The 22278-nt window shown below is 46.4% G+C and overlaps 1 protein-coding gene across 1 annotated transcript; it reads left to right on the top strand.

The window, feature by feature from the left end:
• The first annotated feature begins 17879 nt into the window (after window positions 1-17879).
• LOC102936018 (putative olfactory receptor 52P1) lies at window positions 17880-18818 on the top strand. Its single transcript, XM_027833012.2, has one exon. The coding sequence runs from the start codon at window positions 17880-17882 to the stop codon at window positions 18816-18818; it is 939 nt and encodes a 312-aa protein (XP_027688813.2).
• The last annotated feature ends 3460 nt before the right edge of the window (window positions 18819-22278 follow it).

The raw sequence follows: 22278 nt of genomic DNA on the forward strand, positions 1-22278 counted from the left end.
CCCAAATCCAGAGAGCCAGTTATCTCATTATAGAAGGCAATCAGGTTGGTGAGGCATGACTTGCCCTTCATGAATCCATGTTGACTGTTCCCCATCACCTTTCTCTCCTCCAAGTGCCTCAAAATTGTTTCCCTGAGGATCTGCTCCATGATTTTTCCAGGGGGTGAGGTGAGGCTGACCGGTCTCTAGTTCCCTGGGTTCTCCTTCTTCCCTTTTTTTTTAAAGATGGGAACTATATTGCTTTTTTCCAATCATCCAGATGCAGATTGCTCTGAATCAGTGACCTGTCCTCCTCATTATTTACGATCCCCCAGTTTTTGTGTCATCTGCAAACTTTGTCAATATTCAGGCATGAGAAGGGTAAGCAGCTGAGTTACTGACACATGTCTCTGCTTACACATGTCAGTAACAACTGTCACGTATTGTGACGGGATCCCCAGGGTACAGCCTGGGACTCTGGGACAGCTATGCCCCCTTAACTCTCCAGCCTGGCTGTCTCTCACAATGCTTTGCTAGTGACAAGCCGCAACCCCTCCAGGCCCTGTTATCACTCAGCACAACCACCTATGGAGCCCCACACCAAACTAGATTCCATGAGTGCTCCCAGAGCTACCTATCATTCACACAGGGAAAGGTACCAGCCAAATCCTCCCAGCTCCCAGCACTGTCCATTAGGAATATACCATCTTGCACTGCTCAAGATGACCAGTGCAAATTTATTATTTTTTCACCACATCGTCAATGGAAAGTGGCTATACACCATCCTTTGTAAACCTGAGCAGGTTTACCAAACACTTCAGGCAAACTCACTGGTAAAGATAAACAGTATAACATATTTATTGACTGCCAAAGATAGATTTTAGGTGCTTATAAGTGACAGGCAAAAAGTCAGAGTTACTTACCAAAAGAAAAGAAAAGATAAGCACGCAGTCTAAACTCTCAACCCTATGAGATTGGGCAACATCAACATTAAGCTGTTTTTCTCAACCTACTGGCTATTGCAGGTCATGGTACACAGGTTTCAGCCTTGAAACCTTGGCCAGATGCTCTCCTGGATTTTTCAGGTTTCTCAGTGTCTTTTTTGCTTGCAGAATAGATCACAGGAGGGGTGGGCGGGGAGGATATAGGAGAAAAGGTAAAGCGTGGGCGACTGTGTTTTGTTTTATACCCTTCGTTCATGTGCTTGGAGAACACAAGTTCAGGCATGTCTGGTGGGCACTGCACCATGCAAGATCGAGCAATTGCCCTGATGTGGCCTTCTGCAAGTTTTTCATTGCATTCTAGCTCCCTTGCTAGACAGTGGCTGTTGATGTTTATTCAGCACCCGCCCGGGCGTTGGTTACTTTTCCTTGCTGTTTTCTCTGGAGAACATAAGAACATAAAAATGGCCCTACTGGGTCAGACCAAAGGTCAATGTAGCCCAGTATCCTGTCTTCTGACAGTGGACAGTGCCAGGTGCCTAAGAGGCAAAGAACAGAACAGGTAATCATCAAGTGATCCATTTCCTGTCATTCATTCTCAGCTTCTGGCAACAGGGGCTAGGGACACCATTCCTGCCAATCCTGGCTAGTAGCCATTGATGGACCTATCCTCCATGAATTTATCGAGTTCTTTTTTGAACCCTGTTATGGTCTTGGACTTCACAACATCCTCTGGCAACGAGTTCCACAGGTTGACTGTGCGTTGTGTGAAGAAATACTTCCTTTTATTTCTTTTAAACCTGCCTCCTATTCATTTAATTTGGTGAGCCCTAGTTCTTGTGTTACGAGAAGTAGTAAACAACACTTCCTTATCTACTTTCTCTACACCTGTCATGATTTTACAGACTCATATGGAAGCCATTCATACCCCAAATCATTTGTGTTGCCTTTTTCGGAACATTTTCCAATTCCAAAATATCTCCTTTGAAATGGAGGGACCACATCTCCACACAATATTAAAGATGTGGGCGTACCATGGATTTATATAGAGGCAACATGATATTTTCTGTCCTATTATCTATCCCTTTCTTAATTATTCCCAGCATTCTCTTTGCTTTTTGGACTGTCACTGCACATTGAGTGGATGTTTTCAGAGAACTATCCATAATGACTCCAAGATCTCTTTCTTGAGTGGTAACAGCTAATTTAGACCCCATCATTTTATATACAGTATATAGTTGGGATTATGCTTTCCAAATTGCATGCCTTTCCATTTCTCAACATTAAATTTCAACTGCCATTTTCTTGCCAAGTCACCCAGTTTTCAGAGATCCTTTTGTATCCCTTCCCAGTCTGTGTGGGCCTTAACTATCTTTAGTAATTTTGTGTCATCTGCAAATATTGCCACCTCACTGTTTACCCCTTTTTCCAGATCATTTATGACTATGTTGATTAGGACTGATCCCAGAACAGATCTCTGCACTATTTACCTCTCTCCATTCTGAAAACTAACCATTTATACTGACCCTTTGTTTCCTATCTTTTAACCAGTTACCAATCCATGAGAGCACCTTCCCTCTTATCCCATGGCAGCTTCCTTTGCTTAAGAGTCTTTGGTGAGGGACCTTGTCAAAGGCTTTCTGAAAATCTAAGTACACTCTATCCACTTGGTCCCCTTGGTCCACGTGCTTGTTGACCCCCTGGAAGAATTCTAGTAGATTGGTGAGGCATGATTTCCCTTGACTAAAACCATGTTGACTCTTCCTCAACAAATTATATTTATCTTTGTGTCTGACAATATTGTTCTTTATTATAATTTCAACCAGTTTGCCCAGTACTGAAGTCAGGCTTACAGGCCTGCTGATTCCCCAACTTACAGCATGTTTTACTAACAACCATATATTACAATCTCATTACTTCCATTGAACTAATGATATACATCTTTAGATAGAACAATGACTTTCAGCAGATCATAACCTTTTACCTGAAACCTCACATGGCATGCTTCATATGCAATTTCACAATTATATTTAAATGAGGAGTATGGTGCTTCCCTGAGTTCTAGAGCATCCCACTTATGTCTGAGACAAAGCTGGATGCTGGCAAGAAAGTCTAACACCAAAAGAAACAAGGGAAGTAACAGAGGTGCAGGCGCATAGACCTAAATATCAAGACCATTGTGCCCTTCCTGCCCATTCTGTTGAGCACAAAGTTATAGCCCAGTATGACAACGTCTCTTTCCGTTGGGGAAAACGTGGCTTCTTTCCAACATAGGAATTGCATCGTGTATCAGACGTATTGTCCAACTAGTCCAGTGTCCTCTCTCTGACAGTGACAGCCCCAGTTTCTACAGAAGAAAGTGTAAGAAACCCAGCAGTAGGTGGATGAGGGTACAATCTGACCCTTCTGAGGTTGTCACCACTCATACCTAAGAGCTAGAGACTGGCTTGTGCTTTGAAAGATGTAGGTGTATAGGTTTTGCAAAATATTTATTTAGCAGTATCTTTTGTAACTGGTAATCTCACTATCCATGTAAATGTCCACACACTTCCTGATTCTTACTTAGCTATCGCCTCAACTACTTCTTGTGGTCATGAGTTCCTCAGTCTACTTAGGCGTTGAGTGCTGAAAGCATTCTTTTTTATTAGTTCTGAATTAGTCACGTTTCATTGTAATTGAGTGTCCTCTTGACTTTGTGTTATGAGACAGGGAGAACACATTCTCCATCTACACTCTACCAGTCATTGTTTTATAGACTTTTCTCATATCCTCTCTTATTCATCTCTTTTATAAGTTAACAGTTCCAGTCTTTTCAACCTCTCTCCATATGAAAGTTTCCCAGGCCCTTGACCATTCTCTTTGCTCTTCCCTGAAAGCCTCTAGTTCTGCAATATCCTGTGTGAGAAGCATGTCCAGTACTACACAGAGAAGTCCAGATGAAGGTGAAACATTGACTGACTCATCTCATAGCATTGTATTTTCTGTACGATTCCTCATCCCACTCCTCCTGCATCCCAATGTTTTGCTTAGTTTCTGTCTTTGCTTGCACTGTGATCAGGGTTTCACAGAGCTACATACAGTGATGCCCAGGTCCCTCTCCTTAGTTCATAGAGTGAAATTAGAACCTTGTTAGGTGTTTGAGGACTTCAAGTTTCTTCCTCCAGTAGGAATACATGTTTTATTTATTGATCTCAAAGTTCATCTGCCATCATGCTGCCCATTCACCTGGCTTTGTTAACTCCCTGTGAAGACTTCTCTGGACTTGACTATGACCCAAATAATCTGGTGCCATCTGTAAATGTTGCCACCTCACTTCTCACCCCCCTTTCTAGATTGTTAATAACTATAAAATATTTACTGTATTATTTGATATAAAGTGTATAACCCCCTTCAATGGGTTGGACCCAACTTCTGGGATGCAACTTCATACACTGGGGTTTCACTGAGCCCTTCCTGCTCTGCCAGCCTGAATTCCCTTCCCCTGTTTTACTGAATTAAGATCTCTGGCCTCTTGCAATACACACACACACACACACCCAGCTGCAGACACAGACTGAAGTCAGCCCTCAACACCTGCACAGCCCACATCTGTGTGATGCTGACCTCTTATACTCCCTTCCTCTTCTCCCACCTGACCCAATGCTTTGGTCAGGGCATCGCTTCCCATGTTCACATCATCTTGGCCATCATCTTGACCCCATAAATAATAGGGTGGAGCATGGGGGGGACGAAAAGGAGAAGTCCCCCCCATGCTCCACCCTATTATTTATGGGGTCAAATACAAAGAGCTTCATGACAAAGTGTGTAAATACACCTGCAGAATGTGATTGCCAGGTGGCACTGACTTTAAACCTCTGTGAAAACAGGGGGGAAGGATATCTCCTCATTAATCAATTGTGCTCTGTCCCCACTTGGATGAGCTTAATATTGTGGAAGTTCAGAGTCCGAGAAGATTCTCACACCTAAAGTCTACTCACTCCATCCCTGTTGCTGAGTTCCCTCTCTCTGACCATCACCTGACCTCTTTCAGCATCACCCATCATCCCCCAACCCCCACACACGCTGTCAATCAGCTTTTCAGTGACTTCCAGACCTCCAAATATCCTGCAGCCTTCTGACGCAAGGTGGCTTTCTATTAATGACCGTGTGAACAGGGTTCCGGATCAGTTCGGATGAATGGAAGCTATGGTTTCACACAGCCAAAGACAAAGAAAGAAACTACAATGCTGAACAGCTTTATTGTATGTGCAATGATCCAGTGAACAAAATGTACCTGTTTTTTCTATTTCTGTCTGTGCACCGCTGTATTGTTCTCCCAGCAGATATCAGGGTGATTGAAGTCTCCCATGAAAACCAGGGCCTGCGATCTAGTAACTTCCGTGAGTTGCCGGAAGAAAGCCTCTTCCACTTCATCCCCCTGGTCCGGTGGTCTACAGCAGACTCCCACCACGACATCACCCTTGTTGCTCACACTTCTAAACTTAATCCAGAGACACTCAGGTTTTTCTGCAGTTTCATAATTGAGCTCTGAGCAGTCATACTGCTCCCTTACTTACAGTGCAGATTCCACCGCCTCTCTATATTTCCTAATATACAACCTAAATCTCCCCCACTGCATCTTGAGACCATTACTGCTTGTTCTGTCATCTGCTACCACTGAGAACAGTATAGAGCCATCCTCTTTGGAACCCCCTTTCAGGTAGTTGAAAGCAGCTATCAAATCCCCCCTCATTCTTCTCTTCTGCAGACTAAACAATCCCAGCTCCCTCAGCCTCTCCTCATAAGTCATGTGCTCTAGACCCCTAATCATTTTTGTTGCCCTCCGCTGGACTCTTTACAATTTTTCCACATCCTTCTTGTAGTGTGGGGCCCAAAACTGGACACAGTACTCCAGATGAGGCCTCACCAGTGTCGAATAGAGGGGAACGTCATGTCCCTCGATCTGCTGGCAATGCCCCTTCTTATACATCCCAAAATGCCATTGGCCTTCTTGGAAACAAGGGCACACTGTTGACTCATATCCAGCTTCTTGCCCACTGTAACCCCTAGGTTCTTTTCTGCAGAACTGCTGCCGAGCCATTCGGTCCCTAGTCTGTAGCGGTGCATTGGATTCTTCCATCCTAAGTGCAGGACTCTGCACTTGTCCTTGTTGAACCTCATCAGATTTCTTTTGGCCCAATCCTCTAATTAGTCTAGGGCCCTCTGTATCCTATCCCTACCCTTCAGCGTATATACCTCTCCCCGCAGTTTAGTGTCATCTGCAAACTTGCTGAGGGTGTAATCCACACCATCCTCCAGATCATTTATGAAGATATTGAACAAAACCGGCCCCAGGACCGACCCTTGGGGCACTCCACTTGATACCGGCTGCCAACTAGACATGGAGCCATTGATCACTACCTGTTGAGCCCGACTATCTAGCCAGCTTTCTATCCACCTTATAGTCCATTCATCAAGCCCATACTTCTTTAACTTGCTGGCAAGAATACCATGGGAGACAGTGTCAAAAGCTTTGCTAAAGTCAAGGAACACCACGTCCACTGTTTTCCCTTCATCCACAGAACCAGTTATCTCAGCACAGAAGGCAATTAGATTAGTCAGGCATGACTTGCCCTTGGTGAATCCATGCTGACTGTTCCTCATCACTTTCCGCTCCTCTAAGTGCTTCAGAATTGATTCCTTGAGGACCTGCTCCATGATGAGGAAGATGAGGAGATGAGGAAGACTGAGGAACTCTGGCTGACATTTTCAATGCTCCTCGTCTCCAGAAGTTGCTCTGTATCGAGGGGCAGCAAAAGATCAGGAATGAGGATATGCTGAGCTCCGAAACGACACCCATCAATGCTGTGTCAGTTTTGGCAGCTGTCTTGCTGGGAACACATTACTCGAGTGAAAGACCAGCACATCCTGAAGTGGTAAACCTGAGGAATGCCACTATAAGGCCCGCAATCACATGGGCACCAAAAACGTTGGTGGGGCGACAAGACTGCCACTGTGTAAATATAGAACCCAAACCCATTAAGCATGTTCCCAGAGATCGATCCGGGCAGCACTCAGTTTTCAAGGAGGCTATGTTCCTTTGAGATTTCCCATGAAGATGATGATAATGACTGATGGTTTGAATGGCTCCCTAGATACCGTGGCAAAAGGCCTGTTGATCCAGTAATGTGTGTGAGGCTGAGGTCGGACAAACAGAAAGTGCAGATGACCCTCGCTGAACAAGGAAAGTTAGAGGGACATTTTCAGAAGGTCATGTATTGCACATGATGGGTAGAGGGCAAAACACTCTTTCCTTTACCTTTGCTCTGTACCCTGGCTTGCTTTTCTCGTGTGGTACACACCAGAATGCAGTCTTTTTCAGGACATGGATGTATGTCTAATATAAAAACACAATATTAGATCTCAGAGAGCCCCAGTTCCATAGATATATTGCTGTGACACACTGTACCCCAAAGCAAAACCCTAGCACCCCCATATTTATCAATGTTATCTAATTGCAACAAATCTTGTACAAAGTATGTCATGTGAGGTGTCAATGGAAAAGTAGTGGTTGGCTGTAGATGATTATCTTGTTTGTATGCATGTCTCATTTTTGTATCTGAAGTTACAAATATTGACTATGTACCTCTATTTCCAATGTGTATGCTCCTGTGGTAACTCCCACAAGGTAGTCTACCTATAGTCTAGTGTATGATTCATACAAGGTTCATGCGCTTGGCAACATTCAGGGCACACCCGGAGTGTTGTGCTGGACACACAGCTCCTCTCAATGGCATCAACCTTGGAATCTCGCCCAGATGACATGAACCATGGGAAGCCTCTCAGGACTGGGCTCAAGGCCCGAGAGCAAGGAATGCGGTAGATAGAAATTGGTAAATAAGAATGTTAAACAAAGCCAGTGTATTCCTTTTATCTGTTGGAGAATGTAAGGCGCGGGGGGAGAGAAAGAATAAAGGGGGAAGGTGGAAAGCTGACAGGCAGAAGCCTGTTAGCAGACCAGCCTGTTTGCTTGCTAAAAGCTGTGTTCCGTCTTGTCATTGAACCGCCACGGTCTAGCCAGCACATTGTGAATGGACTATTAAAGTTGATGGCCCCGCAGTGAACACAATGGGCCATGGAAGAATCTTATCCCCAGCTGATGGACTTTCCTGGGGATGTTCTAGCCAGAATATGGATTATGACCCCTACTATGACTCACTGACCCATGCAAGGGCATGTGACCAGCTCATGTGCCACTGGACTCATCTTGTGCCTCTACTTTCCCACCAGCTCTGCTGGGGCTTTGTTTGGGAAAATGATCTTCCCTCCACATGTCAGAAGCTATGAACGGGGGAAGTGACATCCCCAGTTGGCTTCACACCCCTCATAACTGAACACCTGAAAACACTGCTAGAGGAAAAAGACTGACTGGGGAGGTAGTCCCAGGCTGGAAAAGAGAAATCCCGGCCTCTGTATGGATGATGGTTGAACTGTTTGTGCTATGACAGTGACACTCTGCTTGATTAAAATCCTGTCTACTTTATAGATCTCAGATTGTGGTTTTGCATTATTTCTTGGGTAATCTTTCATCTGTGCACTTATTACTTAAAATAACTTAAAATCTATCTTTCTGTAGTTAATATATCTCCTTTATATTTTAACCCAAAAAAGTGTGTTGTTTGAAGTGTACAACACCTCCAAATCAGGCCCTGCCACCGCCTGACTTGGTTCTCCACACCTTATCACGGCAAGTACAGCAATCTTTGGATGCAGAGCGTATGGGTTCTCTCAGCACAGATACGACTGAAGATGACGAGAGAACTGTAACTGGTCCTACAGATCTTAGAGAAAAAAGGAATGGGTCTAATCAACCACATCAGCCTGATTGCAGTTATTTTTTTAGTTTTCCATTCCAACAAATCTCCTTGGGTCCAATATTCTGTTGAAACAAACCCTGTGTTCTGCTTGCCCCACCGTTCCTGCCACTCTGAAACAGGCTATGTGGATGATCCATGTATCAAAAAAAAAAGTGTGCAGAATTGTAAGGAAATCTCTGAAAGATTGTCGAAGCATGCCGTTTCCCAGGTTCCTGTGAACTGTTGGGAAAACTGGCAATGCTTCAAACAGAGCGAAGAAACCGCATCCGTGGCAGTGAAGCTTTTGGAGAGTCAGAAATGTACCGTTGAGAGAAACCGGGATTACCTTACTAAGGTTTGTGAGAGTCGCAAGTTACTTTCTAATCTTGGTTTACCATTTCTAGGGCACAAGGAGGGAAAGGAATCTAAATTGAAAGGGAATTTCCATGAATTTTGAGATTTCTTTTCAAAGTATGATGAAACTTTCTAGAAAATACAGGCAAGTTATTTTAATTACCAAGCCCTGCATTTCAAAAAGTGCTGCAGATTTGGTTTGCAAAGAAATAGTACAGGCAGCGAATGAGACAGTTGTTTTTTGTTTTGTTTTTTGCTATAACTGTAGATGAGGCCAGGTCTTTTTAGACAGAACAGCTTTCAGTTTGTATCAGATAAGCAAAAACATTGACTGGGGATAATGTAGATGCACGTCATTCGAGTTTTAGATTTTTAGAATGCTCCTCAGGAAAGGACCGGGGGGGGGGCGGGGTGCATCTGATCACTAACTAATAGGAGTCAATAAGGTAATACTGTTGCAAAAAAGCAAACATGGTTGTAAGCACGACACAAGAAGTAATTCTTCCACTCTGCTCAGCACTAATGAGGCTCAACGGGAGTATTCAGGAAAGATGTGGACAAATTGGAGAAACTCCAGGAACAAAAGTGATGAAAAGGTTAGAAAACATGACATATGATGGAAGATTGAAAAAAATGCGTTTGTCTAGTCTGGAGAAGAGAAGACTGAGAGGGGACATGGTAACAATTTGCAATTATATAAAAGGTGGTTACAATGAGGAGAAAGAAAGATTGTTTTTATTAACCTGTGAGAATAGGACAAGAGGCAATGGGCTTAAATTGCAGCAAGGGAGGTTTAGGTTGGCCATTAGGAAAAACTTCCTAACTGTCAGGGTAGTTAGGCACTGGAATAAATTGCCTAGGAAGGTTGTGGAATATCCATGATTGGAGATTTTTAAGAGCAGGTTAGACAAACACCTGTCAGGGATGGTCCAGATAATGCTTAGTCCTGCCATAAGTGCAGAGGACTGGACTAGATGACCTCTCGAGGTCCCTTCCAGTCCTATGATTCTATGGTTTATAGACTGAGAGAAACAACCGGGATAAACAACATACATACCATGATTTGTGTTTCATGATACCTGTTCCTTACTTCCCCTTGTTCCTGATACCTTAGACAAAACATCCCTATTCGTTATTTTGTCACACATATTATCTTGTACTAGATTGGGATCGATGTGCAGTAGCTGGAATACATTTAGGTAAATATCTAATGCCTAGTACATTGGAAACAACTTTGCCAAGTTCATGTACTGCTTCAATACATGGCCTGACTTTGATTCACAGCCTCGGGTTCAGGTCTCAGATCTTGCAGCAGGCCCAGTGCTCCAGGTTCTCTCTACTACACTGGCCAGTCCTAGGGGAATACCTAAAGCCCCTCTTATCCCTTTCCCCCATGATGATAACGTATTTGAAAGGATAAGCATGGAGTTTACGGGGCCCCTAGAGAGGAGCACTATGAGGTGTCAACATATCCTCATTATCCTTAACTACACACTGCATACCACAAAGCCATCCCCTTGTGCTTCCCCAATGCACCTGTGGCCCAAAGTCCAGTGTGCTTCAACAGCAGCCGTGGGATCTACAAATTGTGGACGACAAAGAGTGTTCTCTCTCATTTTTCCCACACATGTGTGGAATGAATTTTGTTTTGTGACATATCACCTCCATATTGAGGGCACCGGCTAGGGGTGCAGGCTCTGGGGTGGGCCCGGGGATGAGGGTTTTGGAGTGAAGGAGGAGCCTCGCCCTGTCGCAGGAGCTCTGGGGCTGCAGGATAGGTGCCCCTCCCCCAGCCCCAGCACGTCCGGCCGAGGGGAGGGCCGCCCTGACCTTGCCTGATTCTGAGATAGGGGAAGGCCGCCCAGATTGGGCCTGGGTCCAGGCGGGGCAGGGCGGCTTTGAGCTCGCTGAGTTGGGGCCGGAGGAGGGGCACCCCACGAATGGCAGGTTGGGGGCCAAGCTAGGTGGGGGCTGGGGGAGGGGCGCCAGTCCCTGGGCGGGTTCCCTGAGTGTCTGCGCGGTGCTAAGTAGGCTGCAGTTTACCCGTGCAGCTTACCGGGAACTTAGACTATCAACTGCGGCTTGTGGGGTGAACTTCCTGGTTCCTGCCATGATAAACTTTCTGCCTTTCCAGCCGGAGGTCTCAGCACTGGCTGGGCTGGGGGCACGTAGCAGGCAGGCAGAGAGGAGGCGGCTGGACTGTGATCCTGTTCTATGTTCTTTGCAGAATAAAGCCTTGTTCCTGGCGCTTTGTCTGAGTGGGTCTGATCTGAGGTGAGCACACACTGACGACCAACACAGAGCCCTGAAAGGTGCCTCAGGCCCAGTTTCTCAAAGTTGTGTTAAAAGTCACAAGGCAGGCGTTGCCTATCTTGAACAACGGCAGACTGAGCCAGTGAACAGGAGAGGGGCTACACACCTACCAACAGAAATGAGCTTATGAAATCATTCTCGAGTTGATAATACCCCAAGGAATCCTCACTGATCAAGGACCTAACTTGACTTTACAACTCATGAAAAACTGTGTCCTCTACTGAGGGTAACCACATTCAGCACATCGAAATACCATCCCCAAACGGATGGGTTGGTAGAGCGAATTCACAGAACTTTGATGGTGACGTCAAAGAAGTTTGTAGCCTCGGATCCCAAACACTGGGACCAACTCTTCCCCCGCTTCCTTTTCGCTGTCAGGAAGCTGCCTCAAGCCTCCAAGTTTTCGCCCTTTGAACTGCTGTCTGGGAAGCAGCCTCGAGGCTTTCCAGACCTGCCTGCAGAAACATGGGAGAGCAAAGACCCCAGACGATGAGCATAGTCCAACCCATTCTTCAATTAAGAAATCGCCTCAAGACTTTGTGAGTGTTTGCTGGAAGAATTTGCTAAACGCACAAAAGGTACAAGGAAAGTGCTAAAACAAAGGAGTCCAGCTGTGAGTGTTCAAACTGGGTGATTGCGTGTTATTGTTACCACCAAGCTTGCAGATCAAATTATTGGTCTGATGGCAGGTACTGTTTGAGGTAGTGAGGCATGTGGGCCCCGTCGACTATGAGGTCCAGACTCAGAGAAGAGAAAAGGAGACTCGGATAAGAACATAAGACTGGCCCCATTGGATCAGGCCAATGGTCCATCTAGTCCAGCATCCTGTCTTCTGACAGTGGCCAGGTGCTTCAGAGGGAAAGGACAGAACAAGGTAATTATCAAGGAATCCATCTTCTGTCGTCCAGTCTCAGGATCTGGTGATCAGAGGCTAGGACACCCAGAGCATGAGGTTGTGTCCCTGAACAATGTAGCTAACCGACATTGATGCACCTATCCTCCTTGGAATTCTCTAACTCTCTTTTGAACCCTGTTACAGTCTTGGCCTTCGCCACATCCCCTGGCAAAGAGTTCCACAGGTTGACTGTGTGTTGTGTGAAGAAACACCTCCTTTTGCTTGTTTTAAACCTGCTGCCTATTCATTTCATTTTTTGCCCCCTAGTTCTTGTGGTATGTGAAGGAGTAAACAATATTTCTGGTTTCATTTTCTCCAGACCAGTCATAGATTTATAGAGTGATATCATGTCCCCTCTTAGTCACAAGAACAACCATACTGGGTCAGACCAAAGGCCCATCTAGCCCAGTATCCTGTCCTCTGACAGTGGCTAAGGCCAGGTGATTCAGAGGGAGTGAACAGAACAGGTCATCACAAGTGATCTGTCACCTGCCGCCCACTCCCAGCTTCTGGCAAACAGAGGCGAGGACATCATCCCTGCCAATAGCCATCGATGGACCTACCCTGTGTAACTCTATGCCAGAGGATGTTGTGAAGGCCAAAACAATAACTGATGCCTACTGCCTTTGTGCCTTTAACAACCTGAGTCCCATTGAATGTGGCTGGACACTGGGCACCCAGTTCACCTCTGTGCCTCTGAATCTCTCCCTCCACCCTCCCTCTCCTTATTACAGCCTGAGCAGTGACTCTAGCAGTCCCCAGGCTTCAGGGCACATGCTGATCACTGAAGGGGCTCAGGAAGCTGCTCCTGCCCATGGCGCGATATTGCCGCATGGGGGATTTATGACGAAGCAGGGGCAATCTGCGTTGCGCTCTGTCAGAGATAGGCTGTCAGATGGGATGGGCTATTACTCTGTGTTTGAAACAGGATGTGCGAGAGCCTTTCCATTACATGTCGTGGTCTCAGGGGTTCAGCGCAGGGCTCGTCAGCTGGGAGAGAATAAGAAGATTCCCAGATTCTATGATGAGGGGCAGCAGCACAGAAATGCTGGTCAAGAAATGAAGACATCTAAGACTTGGCTCTTCCTTTTCTCTCCGGGTTTTCAGTAGTGTCGGACAACGCTATCAAGTCTGCAAGACTCATTGTGCCCTGACAATCTGAGCCACTGTTATCAGCGAATTATTTCTTCACTCCCAGGGGAGGCTCTCAAGCTGTAGTTCTCCAGGGTCTATTTTCTGCTTGTCCTGCTGCTCACAGAGCCAAGGGAATTGTCTGGAAGTCCTGGCCAACCTGAGAGTCCACAGGGACTGTACAGGGGAACCATAAAGGTCACCGTCCAGCACACCAAGTGTCAGACATGTGAGATTCATACACTGATTCTTGGGGCTCTGCCTTCCCGTTGCTGTAGGGAGATTTCCTCTCTCTCCTCCGTGGGATTTTGGTGAGTTGCCTGTTTCTGCATTAAAGCTAGTGCTAAGGGCTCAGAAAGGGCTCCAGGGTTCACATCAAAAAACATCTGGGCAGAAATTCACCAGCACGGCAGCTTGAACTGTTTAGTATTGTCAGAAAACAGCAAGGGGTTTACCTGGTAAAACTGGCACTACAAAATTATTGTAAATCGGTTAGACTAAATATTTGTTTTGAAGATCGATTCCTTCTCTCTTACTGTGTCCTTCTTTCTGTCTCAGTCACTTCCTTTTTTGGAAGCTGTGTGATTTTTCCTCTGGTTCTCTCAAGTTTTCCAGTTCAGAACCTTTACTGCCTTACTAAGAAATGCAGACAAAGCCTCTGAAGCGGGTACGTGTGTTACCAGAGGGTTCACAACAAGAATAGGTCACACACTGGCAGGATTCTGCTCTCACATTCTGCCTTGAGTGAGTCACTCCAGATTGACACTGGCCTCCCTGAGAGCAAAATCAGGGTGCCTGTGTTTTGAAATCCCTGTCCTTCATGCCCAGTCTCAGAATGCCACATGAACTGGGGGTTTCCTTCAGACTCTTTCAGCACCCGGACAGAATAGCGCTCTCTGCAGCAGGACAAGAAGTCGTGATTTTCACAGCTGGGAGGCAGAAGTTCAACACTAAGGGTGAAATCTTGGTCCTATTGACTTCAATGGCAGAACTCCCAACATGGCTAGGATTTCACCCTCAATCCACAGGAAGGGACTTAAATAAATGCCCTCATTTACACCAGCCATAAGACTCCAGTGACTTCCATTGGAGTTGTCCTGTGGCCTCTAAGACCTGTGAGCTCGTTTGGACCAAAGAGGAACTGACAGGAGAGTTGCTGAAATCTCAAACTCACAGGCTTAGAGGTTCAAAACTGTCAGGATAACAATTTGTTTCAGAGATGGAGAGGGGTCTGCTCTCTCTTTGCCCCTGCATTTCTGGTTCTGGGAAGAAAGAGAAGCACCAAAAGGCAGTAAAAGGAAAAGCATGTTTCTGGCTTAGAGGAAACCCAGTGGTGTTGGATATGTCATTGAGGGAAGTCCAGGAATGCACAGAGAAAGAGAGAGAGGGAGAGAGAGAGGGAGAGAGTGTGTGTGTGTGCGTGCAGCGGGGGGGGGTAGGGTAGACTTGCAATATCCAGATCACAGTGGCACACGGTCCTGAAACCGCGCGAAAAAACATATGGACATCCTGCCTAATGCACAGACCAAAGAGGTGTAACGAGTCATCCTGTGGCAGGGGGGTGTCGCAGATGGTAACCTAATGTGGACCACACTGTGGCAGATTCTTTCACACCTTCCCCCATCTCAGCCATCCCTCCTGCTGTGAGCAATCCTGCTGCTGCCTTGATGTCCTCGCTCCCTTTGACCTTGTCTGTCCCTCTCTCCTTCCCGGCAGAGGCTGAGCTACTGCTGGGATTCCCATCACCCACTGAAAGGCAGTTCAGACTGATCTCCCCCTTTTCCCCGGTGCAGGCAGACACGGAGTTTAACCTCGTCTGTGGAGGGATTTCTGTCAGCTGTCGCATTGGGGTCTGGCACCTGGTTTTGGTCTGGGTGAGGGGTATCACTGGCTAGCAGGGCTGGAAGTTGCAGGGGTGGGGGCCTACATGGACAAGCGGCCAGTGCTGGCATTTAATGGGGGTAGTGAGCAGGGGTACATGGACAGGTGGGCAGTGCTGTGGGTTATGAGAGTGGGGAGCAGGTGGTACATAGACAGGCGGTCAGTGCTGGCCATTGTGGGGGCAGGGAGGGTGGTTTACTGGACAGACCGGCAGCACTGGGGATTGTGTAGGTGGGGAGCAGCCTTTACATGGACAGACGGGCCGTGCTGGTGGCTGTGTGGCATGCAGGGGGGTATACAAGGTCAGGCGGGTGGTGCTGGAGGTTGGGGGGCAGGAAGGCGGTGTACGAGGACAGGCGGGCAGGGCTGGGGGTTGTGGGGGTAGGCGGGGGGATGTACAGGGACAGGCAGGCAGTACAGGGGGTTGTGGGGTAGTCCAGTGTCTTCTCTCTGACAATAACAGCTCCAGATGCTGCAGAAGGTGTACGAAAACCAGCAGTAGGTGGATGGGGCAGGGGGTGACTTGACCATCACGATTGTGTCATCATTATACCGAAAAGATAGAGATTGGCTTGTGCCCTGAAACGCTAGGGTGTATAGGCTTTCCAAAATATTTATTTAGGTGTAACTATTGTACCTTGATCATCTCAGTATCCATGTAAATGTCCAAACCCTTCCAGATTCTTGCTTAGCTCATGGCCTCAACTACTTCTTGTAGCAATGAGTTCCTCAATCTAATTAGGATTTGAGTGAAGAAAGCATTCCGTTTTTATCTGTTTTGAATTTGCTACATTTCAGATAAACTGAATGTCCTCTTGATCTTGCGTTACTAGACAGGGAGAACACATTCGCAATCTACTCTCTATTAGTCAGTATTTTATATTATAGTATTTCATATCCCCTCTTATTCATCACCTGTCTAAGGTAACAATCGCTGTCTTTTAAACCTTTCTGTGTATGAGAGTTAGAATCATAGAAGATTTGGGTTAGAAGAGACCTCAGGAGGTCATCTAGTCCCATCCCCTGTTCTAAACAGGACCTACCCCAACTAAATCATCCCAGCCAGGGCTTTGTCAAGCTGGACCTTAAAAACCTCTAAGGACGGAGATTCCACCAACTCCCTAGGTAACCCATTCCAGTGCTTCACCACCCTCCTAGTGAAATAGTGTTCCTTATATCCGACCTAAACCTCCCCTACTGCAACTTGAGATCATTGCTTCTTGTTCTGTCGTCTGCCACCAGTGAGAACAGCCAAGCTCCATCCTCTTTGGAACCCCCCTTCAGGTAGTTGAAGGCTTCTATCAAATCTCTCCTCACCCTTCTCTTCTCCAGATAACATAAGCCCCGTTACCTCAGCCTCTCCTTGTAAGTCACGTGCCCCAGCCCCCTGATCATTTTCATTGCCCTCTGCTAGACTTTCTCCAATTTGTCCACATCCTTTCTGTACTGGGGTGGGGGGGGGGGGGGCAAAACTGGATGCAGTAATCCAGATGTGGCCGCACCAGAGCCGAATAGAGGGGAATAATCACTTCCCTCAATCTTCTGGCAATGCTCCTACTAATGCAGCCCAACATGCCATTAGCCTTCTTGGCAAGAAGGGCACACTGTTGACTCATATCCAGCTTCTCGTCCACTGTAATCTCCAGGTCCTTTTCTGCAGAACTGCTGCTTAGCCAGTTGGTCCCCAGCCTGTAGCGGTTCATGGGATTCTTTGATCCTAAATGCAGGACTCTGCACTTGACCTTTTGAAAATCATCAGGTTTTTTTTGGCTCAATCCTCCAATTTGTCCAGGTCACTCTGGACCCTATCGCTACCCTCCAGCATCTCTACCTCTCCCCTCATCTTAGAGTTATCCGTGAACTTGCTGAGGGTGAAATTCATCCCATCATCCAGATCATTAATGAAGTTGTTGAACAAAACTGGCCCCAGGACTGACCCCTGGGGCACTCCGCTTGATACCAGCTATTTCCATGGGCCCTCGATAATTCTCATGGCCTGTGCCTGAACCCCTCTCGTTCTGCAATATCCTGTGTGAGAAGAGTGCCCAGTACTACACAGCGGAGGGTGAAATATTAATTGGCTGATCTCATGGCATTGTATTTTCTGTATGATTCCCCATCCCCCTCCTCCTGGATACCAATGTTTTGCTTAGTTTCTCTCCGTGCTCACACTGTGAGCAGGGTTTCACAGAGCTGTGAACTATGTCGTGTCCTGAGGTCATACTGTTAAATTAGAACATAGTAAGGTGTTTGAGGAGTTCAAGCTTTTCCCTCCAATGGCATACATGTTGCAATTTTTGACATTGAAGTTCATCTGCCATCATGCTGCCCATTCACCTGACTTGGTTAACTCCCTCTGAGGATTCTCTGGACTTAACTATGACTGTAATAATCTGGTGCCATCTATCAATGTTGCCACCTCACTGTTCACCCCCCTTTCTAGTATTTACGTACTAGTTGTTATGAAGTGTGTAACCCCCCTCACTGTGCTTCCCTTCTCTCACAGGCACCTTGAGCAATTCTGAGCCCGATCAATGCTTCAACTACCTCATGGCATCTTTCAACATCACCCCTACTGACCCATCAACATTCATCCTAATGGGCATCCCTGGACTGGAAGCTGCCCACTTCCTGATTTCCATCCCTTTCTCTATGTTCTACATAATCGGCCTGTTGGGAAATTTCACACTTTTGTTTGTTGTATGGAAAGAGCAGACCCTGCACAAGCCAATGTACCTGCTGCTCTGCATGCTGGCGCTTACAGACATCAGCATGCCTACCTCCGTCATGCCGAAGGCACTGTGTATATTTTGGTTCAATTTCAAAGGCATTACTGTGAGTGGCTGCCTCACCCAGATGTTCGTTCTTTATGCAGCTTCTATGATGCACTCAGCCGTCCTCGTCACAATGGCCTTTGATCGCTATGTTGCCATATGTAACCCTCTGAGATACCCCACCATCCTCACCAATGCACGAATAGCTAAGCTAGGGCTAATGGGTTTGGCAAGAGCTGTTCTCTTCATTCTGCCCCTGCCCCTGCTCCTGAGCAGGCAGCCATTCTGTGCAAACCGCATCATCCCCCACTTGTACTGCGACCACATGGCTGTGGTGAAGATGTCGTGTGGCGACATTACAGTCAACAGGACGTACGGGTTGGTAATTGCGTTTGTAGTCATCGTGTTAGACCTGACGCTCATTGCCCTCTCCTACAGTCTGATCATCAGGGCTGTCTTCAGAATCTCCTCCAAGAAAGCCCACCAGAAAGCCCTGAACACCTGCACAGCCCATATCGGTCTGATACTGGTTTCTTATACTCCATCCCTCTTCTCCTCCCTGACACACTGGTTTGGTCAGGGCATCGCTCCGCATGTTCACGTCATCTTGGCCAACCTCTATTTCCTCCTTGCTGCCACGCTCAACCCTATCATTTATGGAATCAAAATGAAAGAGCTTCGTGACAAAGTGGGCAAATACACCTGCAGAATGTGATCACCTGCAGCCATTGACTTTAAACCTGCATGACAAGAGGGGAAAGGCTATCTCCTCATTAATCAAGGGTGCTCTGTCCCATTTTGGCTTAGCTCAGAATTGTGGAAGTTCACATTCTGAGAAGTTCCTCACACCAAATGTCTTAAGAATGGAGAGACCAGTGCTTGGTCAGGGAATGATGAGTTCCCACTCTCTGACCCCCACCTGATCTCTTTCAGCCTCATGTGTCAGTCCCCACACCCTGTCACTCGGACTTTCTGTGACTTCCAGACCACCATAAAATGCTGCAGATTTCTGATACAAGGTGGCTTTCCATTGGACCCTGTGTGAACAGGGTTCTTGATCAGTTTGAAAAACAGAAACTATGCTTTCAGATAGCCAAAGAGAAATGAAACAACTACAATCCTGAACTTCTTTAGCAGATGTGAAGTGATCTGATGAACGAAATTCATCTGATTTGTCTACATCCAATCCTTCAGGAGGCCTGGAGGATAAACCAAAGGTTTCAGTTGGAAAGTGCAATACAGGAAAGCTCCTTCAGGATTTGAGGGCATTCTACTCGAGCTTGTTGGTTAGAGTTGTGAAACCATGTGTTTTCGAGAACTGGACTGCTGTGTTAAACTATGACATCATCTTTAAGTCAAATAACATAGAGAATAACATGAGGGGGAAAGGAGTCCAGGAGAGCTGGCTGTATTTTAAAGAATCCTTATTGAGGTTATAGGGACAAACCATCCCAATGCGTAGAAAGAAGAGTAAATACGGAAGCCTATCAGCTTGGTTTAACAGTGAAATCCTTGCTGATCTTAAAAAAAAAGAAGCTTACAAGAAGTGGAAGATTGGACAAATGACCAGGGATGAGTATAAAAATATTGCTCGGGTATGCAGGAGTGAAATCAGGAAGGCCAAATCACACCTGGAGTTGCAGCTAGGAAGAGATGTTCAGAGTAACAGAAAGGGTTTCTTCAGGTATGTTAGCAACAAGAAGAAAGTCAAGGAAAGTGTGGGCCCCTTACTGAATGAGGGAGGCAACCTAGTGACAGAGGATGTGGAAAAAGCTAATGTACTCAATGCTTTTTTTGCCTGTGTCTTCACTAACAAGGACAGCTCCCAGACTGCTGCTCTGGGCATCACAACATGGGGAGTAGATGGCCAGCCCTCTGTGGAGAAAGAAGTGGTTCGGGACTATTTAGAAAAGCTGGACGAGCACAGGTCCATGGGGCCGGATGTGCTGCATCCGAGAGTGCCAAAACAGTTGGTGGATGTGATTGCAGAGCCATTGGCCATTATCTTTGAAAACTCATGGCGAGCGGGGGAAGTCCCCGACGACTGGAAAAAGGCTAATATAGTGTCCATTTTTTAAAAAAAGGGAAGAAGGAGGATCCTGGGAACTACAGGCCAGTCAGCCTCACCTCAGTCGCTGGAAAAATCATGGAGCAGGTCCTCAAGGAATCAATTCTGAAGCACTTAGAGGAGAGGAAAGTGATCAGGAACAGTCAGCATGGATTCACCAAGGGCAAGTCATACCTGACTAATCTAATTGTCTTCTATGACTATATAACTGGCTCTGTGGATGAGGGGAAAGCAGCAGACGTGTTGCTCCTTGACTTTAGCACAGCTTTTGACATGGTCTCCCACAGTATTCTTGTCATCAAGTGAAAGAAGTATGGGCTGGATGAATGGACTATAAGGTGGATAGAAAGCTGGCTAGATTGTCAGGCTCAACGGGTAGTGATCAATGGCTCCATGTCTAATTGGCAGCCGGTATGAAGTGGAGTGCCCCAAGGGTTGGTCCTCGGGCCAGTTTTGTTCAATATCTTCATAAATGATCTGGAGGACGGTGTGGATTGCACCCTCAGGAAGTTTGCAGATGACACTAAACTGGGAGGAGAGGTAGATATGCTGGAGGGTAGGGATAGGATACAGAGGGCCCTAGACAAATTAGAGGATTGGGCCAAAAGAAATCTGATGAGGTTCAACAAGGACAAGTGCAGAGTCCTGCACTTAGGATGGAAGAATCCCATTCACTGCTACAGACTAGGGACCGAATGGCTAGCCAGCAGTTCTGCAGAAAAGGACCTAGGGGTTACAGTGGATGAGAAGCTGGAGTCAACAGTGTGCTGTTGTTGTTAAGAAGGCCAATGGCATTTTGGGATGTATATGTAGGGGCATTGACAGCAGATCGAGGGACGTGATTGTTCCCCTCTATTCGGCATTGGTGAGGCCTCATCTGGAGTACTGTGTCCAGTTTTGGGCCCCACACTACAAGAAGGAAGTGGAAAAAATGGAAAGAGTTCAGCGGTGGTCAACAGAAATCATTAGGGGACTGGAACACATGACTTATGAGGAGAAGATGAGGGAACTGGGACTGTTTAGTCTGCAGAAGAGAAAAATGAGGGGGGATTTGATAGCTGCTTTCAACTACCTGAAAGGAGGTTCCAAAGAGGATGGATTAGGACTGTTCTCAGAGGTAGCAGATGACAGAACAAGGAGTAATGGTCTCAAGTTGCAGTGGGGGAGGTTTAGGATGGATATTAGGAAAAACTTATTCACTAGTTGGGTGGTGAAACATTGGAATGTGTTACCTAGGGAGGTGGAGGAATCTCCTTCCTTAGAAGTTTTTAAGGTCAGGCTTGATAAAGCCCTGGCTGGGGTCATTTAGTTGGGGATTGGTCCTGCTTTGAGCAGGAGGTTGGACTAGATGACCTCCTGAGGTCCCTTCCAACTTTGATATTCTATGATTCTATGAAATTGCTTACTGCTTGGACCTCTCAAAATACACAGCAACCATTCTCGTTGTCGAAGATATCAAAAGTTGGTGTTGAGATTTGAGGTTGGAGTCTGTGAAACAGAGATGGCCACCAAACGTCCAGGTGACTGCATTGCTTGCAGTACTAAGTCCTTCTACTGAGCTCATCCCTGCCCGACCTAGATTTGCTGATACCCCATTTTAGCCACTGTTTTCTGGAGACCTTGGAGAGCTGGAGCAGCAGTGGGGAGTGTTTCCAGTGGTTCACTGGCCTCATACTGAGGACAACCGATTTGAGCAGGTTTGGGTTGAAGGTCTCAAATACATGGATGCCGCTGGGGAGTAAGTCTTTTGTGAAGTTGGCCTGTTTGCTCTGTTGTTGCTGTCACTATCTTTTAGCAACGCTGCAACTGAAATATTGTTTTCCCCAGATGAACTTGATAAAAAAAATCGTGCAACAAGATGCAAGAGGGGAATTTAGAAACATGCCTCATGTTAGGTGTTGATGCAACGACACAAAACGTTCTGGGAACATTTTGCACCAGAGAAAGTTATGATTGCACTTGTCACCGCTGCTATCTATGGCCAGTATTAGAAGCATTCTACCTCCAACAAAGAGCGGGAGGAGGAAATGTTGCCTTTTAGAGACTAACAGTAACAAACTAATTCAACTCAAAGTACAGACATTGACTACGGTCATTGAATGGAATT

Source organism: Chelonia mydas, chromosome 1 (genome assembly GCF_015237465.2).
Source record: "Chelonia mydas isolate rCheMyd1 chromosome 1, rCheMyd1.pri.v2, whole genome shotgun sequence".
NCBI lineage: Eukaryota > Metazoa > Chordata > Testudines > Cheloniidae > Chelonia > Chelonia mydas.

What these genes read in the sequence shown, in the direction of transcription:
- LOC102936018 (XM_027833012.2), top strand. Translation starts at nt 17,880, where the DNA reads ATGGCATCTTTCAACATCACCCCTACTGACCCATCAACATTCATCCTA.